The 6,000-nt window shown below is 42.9% G+C and overlaps 1 protein-coding gene across 1 annotated transcript in view; it reads left to right on the forward strand.

Moving 5' to 3' along the window:
- The window catches only part of OPN5 (opsin 5), a 30,595-nt gene extending 26,500 nt beyond the window's left edge, over positions 1–4,095 (forward strand). The window contains exon 6 of the mRNA XM_066361397.1: positions 4,032–4,095. Within this exon, the coding sequence (XP_066217494.1) occupies positions 4,032–4,095 (64 nt within the window). The remainder of the gene's footprint in view (positions 1–4,031) is intronic.
- The last annotated feature ends 1,905 nt before the right edge of the window (positions 4,096–6,000 follow it).

Here is a 6,000-nt window from a genome sequence, read left to right on the forward strand (position 1 = left end):
TGAGAGGAAGGGAGGCAGAGAGACAAACTCCCACATGTGCCCTAACCAGTATTCAACCAGCAAGCTCACTAGGGGGTGATGCCCAGTCCATCTAGGGCGTTGCTCCATTGCTCAGCGTCCAAACTCTTCTTAGTGCCTGAGGCAGAGGCCATGCAGCCATCCTTAGTTCCTGAGGCCAACTCACTCCAACCGAGCTATGGCTATAGTAGGGGGAGAGAGAGAACCAGAGAGAAGCAAGAGGGGAGGGGTGGAGAAGCAGATGGATGCCTCTCCTGTATGCCTTGACTGGGAAGCAAACCCAGGACATCCACACGCATGGCTGACACTCTACCACTTAGCCAACCAGCCAGGGCCAGTAATGCTGTTTAAAACAATTTTTTTTTTAAATTTTTCAATAACAGTTTATATTCTGTGTAAATCTATGTTAGTTTTGGATGTACAGTATAGTGGTTAGAAAATCATGTACCTAACAGAGTGCCTCCCTAATGTTTCAGATACCTACCTGGTCCTGTACATAGTTATCATGATATTATTGAATATATTCCCTATGCTATAATCTACATCTCTGTGACTATTCTGTAACTACCAGTTCATACTGCTTAACCCCTTCACCATTTTCTGTTTCTGACTGTAGAGCAACTAGAATATGAATCTAAGTTCATTTGAACAACCATTTGGTATCACTCCTCTTTATCAAGGACCAAACCCATTTAACTCCACATGGCATTGAACCAAAATTAAGTGCTCACAACATAAAAAGGTTCTCCCTTTTGGGATATGTCTGCCATGAGCTAAGAGTCTAAGATTTGGGCAGGCAGAGGTAGGAAAGAAGGGAGATGACAACTTTACTCTCTGCCAGGTTCTTTCCTATTTTCACAAGAGCCCCCTGTTATTCCTTCTCTTATCTTTGTCAGATAGAGAAACTGAGGTTCAAGTAAGGTTAAGGTTAAGTGTGCTGCCCTTGTTTACACAGCCAGGAAGGAGCAGCGCAGGGATTCAAACGCAGGTCTGCTGGGTCTCAAAACTCGTTCTCATTTATCGACGCTGTTTCGGCTACACGGCGAACAAGTGAGTGAGGGGACCCAGCACCATTTTTCCTAAGAGCTCAGGGTAGGTAAAGAGTTGAGGACAATGGGTGGTCTCCTGTGTCCACTCGGGGCCAGTCTCAGCAGTAGGACGTGGACCAGGTCCCTGAATTCATGGTCTGAGGGGAGGGCTGTTGAGAAGGCATCGAGTTCACTAAGCCCACTTTCTTCTTATTCACTTGAGGTGTAGTTATTTTTTAAAACTGTTTTTCCTCAAGTGGGTAGAAAACAGAAGGGGGGGAAAAAGGTGGAACTAGCTATGAGAAGACGTGGGTTATTATCTTGGTCTTTCACTGCGATTAAGTGACCAATCTTTGAATCTTTTGTTTCCTCACCATGTAGGTACAGGATCAAATGAAAAAGACAATTTTTTTTAAAAGCATAAATAAAATGCGGTCTTGTCATTGTTGCTATGGTAACGGGGAAGAAACACACAATTTGGAGATAGAAAACCAGCATTTAAGATCAATTTTGCTATATACACTAGATCTATACTTTGGGACAAATGAACTAATTAGAGCCCAGGATTGGGATGAGCCGATGGCCATATTCATCTTCCTAAATTGTAAGAATTACACAGAATGCACGTGTGTAAAGGCTTAGGTAACAATTGTTACTTTTCCCCCACATTGTTAGTGGTTAACGCCTTCTCTGCTGAATTGAAACAATTCAAATGCTGAACCACAATGCAGCTATTTTGGAAGTAATAACACTTTGCCCTTATCAACTATTAATACTCTCTCATGAATGCAGGTAGAGAGAATACTTTTAATGGGGCAGTTATGAGAGAAAATAATGGGGCACTTCTTTCTCTAAAGGAGATGGAAATTTGACAGGAACGGCCGAAGGCAAATCTCACCTCCCTCATAATTGTGTCTCATACTGACTCTGTTCTGCACATTCACTCACAAGTGTGAGCAGTACATAAATATTCAACACTCAACAATGAAAAGGGAGAAATTTAGTTGGAAGAAAGTGACTTCAGGCTACAAACCTTAGGAGAAATCAGCCAGGAAAGATCAGTCAGTTGACCTGCTCCCATTAGCCACGTATACGAACTATGGCCATGGCTTTGCCAGGAGAAGAAAGGGGCCGTTTCCTTACTCCAGAGCTACAGCTTCTGGTGGAGAGAGCAGACAGTCACGCTGGAGCAAGGAGCCCCTAGGTTCTAGAAGTTGACGCATCTTCAGAGAAGGAAGACTAAAAGAGATATGATGAGTTGCAGATTTTAGAAGGATCTGCTGCAGACAACAGCAGAAGAGTCAGAAGTGGCCACCAGAGGTTCCTTTATAACTTTCCAAAGAAGAAAAAGAGAATCTTGTTTATCTTTGTTGTTATTAAGAAGCTCAAAAAGTGGGTAACACGGAGTCCCGTAGAGTGAGGTGAAGTGATATGAAGCTAGTGTAGAATGGGTGACGTATTACCAGAACAATTAAATCAAATTACTCTGAATTAATTGATATCTGTGTTCTTTCTTTTCTGGGCTTCTGAGATGTATTTTTTTTTTTTTTTTTGTATTTTTCTGACGCTGGAAACGGGGAGAGACAGTCAGACAGACTGCCGCATGCGCCCGACCGGGATCCACCCGGCACGCCCACCAGGGGGCTACGCTCTGCCCACCAGGGAGCGATGCTCTGCCCCTCCGGGGCGTCGCTCTGTTGCGACCAGAGCCACTCTAGCACCTGGGGCAGAGGCCAAGGAGCCATCCCCAGCGCCCGGGCCATCCTTGCTCCGATGGAGCCTCGCTGCAGGAGGGGAAGAGAGAGACAAGAGAGGAAGGAGAGGGGGAGGGGTGGAGAAGCCTCTACTGTGTGCCCCGGCCGGGAATCGAACCCGGGACCCCTGCACGCCAGGCCGACGCTCTACCACTGAGCCAACCGGCCAGGGCCATGTATTTGAAGGACCCTCTTGGGAAATAGTCATTTCAAATAAAAGAGCTAATATGATAAATATAAGTGTGAAAATAAGTTTTGAGTAACTGTATTAGGTCATTAAAAGTTAATTCATATTCTTCCCCAACCCCCAAGTTGAGTCCCTTGAGATTTTGGTAGAAGCTGATAAAGTAAAGGAAAGAATGTGTCTAAGAGCCATTTGGAAATGTTACTATTTGCCCCCGCCCCCCATCATACACACAGGTTATTTGTGTGTAGTCTCCTGTATTTTGTAAATCGTTTTTCTTTACCTTGCTGTAAGAAACACCTGGAAAACTGAAAAACTACTGCAGCCCAGGCCACATCTGCAGAGATTTGGCCTCAGTTGGTCATGACAAAGGCTAAGTGACAGTTGTTTGCCTTTTGAACTCTCCCAGGTAATTCTCATTTATAGGCACTGGTGAAAGCCAGTGAACCAGCACCTGGAAAAAGAAACATTAGCAGTGCATCTCATGGACTCATAGGCCTGTCTCCTGCCTACATAGATGCCAGTGGTCACCAATTGACAATGACAGGTGAACCAGATGCTAGGCCAATCTTAGATGGAATGTAAAAGTTCAAAAGACACTGCTGGTAGAGACCGAAAACATTTGACATGCCTAAGACCCTCGTAAAGATAAAGAACAAAGCCCTAAATCCGTGTTGCTATTGTAATCAGACTTCCCCTGATCACTTTTGTACTGATACTGTCTTTGCAAAGAATGATCTTTTCCTAAGTAAGTCACAGGAAACCAACTGAGTGGTAGATAGGTATGCAGTGACTTCTTTCCTAGATGACAACAAAATCAGTAGGGCACAGGAAATGTGCCAGGAATAAGTGGCTTGTTCTTGGAAAGCCCTACCCAAGGGACGTTTTGACTTAGGAAATTCTAAATTGAATTATTACTTTTTAATTTTCTAAGTCACCTCTTGTGCATATAATATTCATGGCAGTTGAATTTGGCATGATAGACATACATATATGTGTGTGTGTAAATAAAATGCATATTAAACAGCATTCTCTTTCTCTATCTAGGCTGCACACTATAACCACTGTCAGGGAGTCTTCTGCCGTGCTGGAAATCCAACAAGAGGTATGAAGACGGACACAGCATGATTCATGGACACAGTTATCCACTTATTTGCCTCTTCACTGCTGTTAATGTTTGATTGCCAACACACTTTTCTCTTTATTATATTTTTATATTTTGTACACTTTTCCTTTTTTTCTGTAACTGAGGATTTACTGGGTAAATTCCAATGGTCAAAAGGCATCTAGATTATAGGATGCTACTCTAAGGAATATGACTAGGAAGAGTCTCTCTGGAATTCTCTTTTTATTATTTTAAACTCTATTCTGAGGCCAACCAGTATTCAGTCGTAGATATTAAGAAAAGTGAGGAAAAGTTTTATTTTTTAGGGTATTACTTAATTTCATTGCATGATTGTTGTTATTTCTTGATGTAAAGCTGAGAGGCAGTTTCTGGGGTTCACTAAGGTGGTTGGTCATTGGGACCCTGTGCTGGACCCCAACTTTGACTGGTAGATGTTTTGATTCTCACAGCCATTCTCTTCTTGTGTAGACAGAGGGTCCAGTCTAATGATTGAATTCCACAAAGTTGTCTTATAGGGAAATTAGTTTTGCCTTAAATCCCTAAAAGCTCTCTTGTGTCTCAGGATTTGAGGATGAAATAATTCCCATTGGTGATCATTTTACCCACATGAGTTTTTCACATTAAGTTCTGCATACAGATATAGTGGGTGTAATTGGCCATTACCAACTATACTTATTGGAGAAACAAATTTAGAAAAAGTTACCACATATGGTATGTGTTTTTTCTTTCGTTTGTCACCTTCATTCTTTCTTCTCTTCTTTGTTTCAACAACTATGTGGTGAGGTTTCCAGGCAAAGAGCTATAGATAAGAATGAGATGGTATAATTTTATAGGCAGATGATCCCTATACTTTGAGAGCTAATGAAAGGGCAGGCATGTAGATACTAGGTCCACTAGGTCCAAATTTGTCTTCAAGTCAATGTTCACCTGAACTTCTTTCCTTATCCAAGAAATAGGGCCATCTGTTTTGCATTGTTTTAACTCAAACCGTAGGCAGGTGTTCTCCATGCTGTCCCTCTCCGTCCACCTCCCCCTTCCGCTATGAATCTAAGCCCCGCTCACCAATTCTGACCCTACCTTTCTGACAACAGCTAGTGAGAGAAATGAGAAAAAGAAGAGAGAGGGCCCACTGATAATCTCTCCAATCCTTGCACTCAAGTATTTATAGAGAATGTGATACTCCTCTAAGGTCAGCCCTTGGTACATGGTGCCCACAGTTTCTTCGTCATTTCTGTTTTCTCCAGAGTTAGGAGGGGGTGAGGAATGAATGGATGTGTGGCAATGGTTTAAGAGTGGGGCTAAGTAGCTGTGTGTATAAAACAGACTTGATGATTAAAGCAACAGGAGGGGCAGTTCTGCCAGGGGCTTCTTACCACAGTCTGGAGAAAAAAAAGTCAGAATTGTCATGAAAATAGAGAGGCAGGTGACTTTTAGACAGAGTGTACAGTATAGAAGTGTGAAAACATGTGAGACCACAGGTGGGGACAAAGGTGTAGAGCACAGACTCTCTGCCTAAGTCAGCACCCTAGCAGAGTGCCCTACGGCAAGCCTATGGAATGGGGATGGTCACAACAGTTCATTTACAGAATCACTGTGTATACGGACCTTATGTACGTATAAGTCACTTAGCACCGTGACTGAGGAAGCACTTCTACGTATCAACTGTCGCTATAATTACTCTTACAGTGGGTGCTGGTGGCCAGAATTAGGGCTGAAAATAATGGCCAGGCAAGGCCAGATGAGACACAGTGGCTTATTTATGCTGTTCTATGCATTTTGCCTTGGATATCATGGAGAGACCCTGAAGGATTTTAGGCAGAAGAACAAAATGATGAGATTTGTAATTTTTAGAAGGACTAATCAGATGGTAGTGTGGAGGGTGGATTGTCC

This window comes from Saccopteryx leptura, chromosome 1, assembly GCF_036850995.1.
Source record: "Saccopteryx leptura isolate mSacLep1 chromosome 1, mSacLep1_pri_phased_curated, whole genome shotgun sequence".
NCBI lineage: Eukaryota > Metazoa > Chordata > Mammalia > Chiroptera > Emballonuridae > Saccopteryx > Saccopteryx leptura.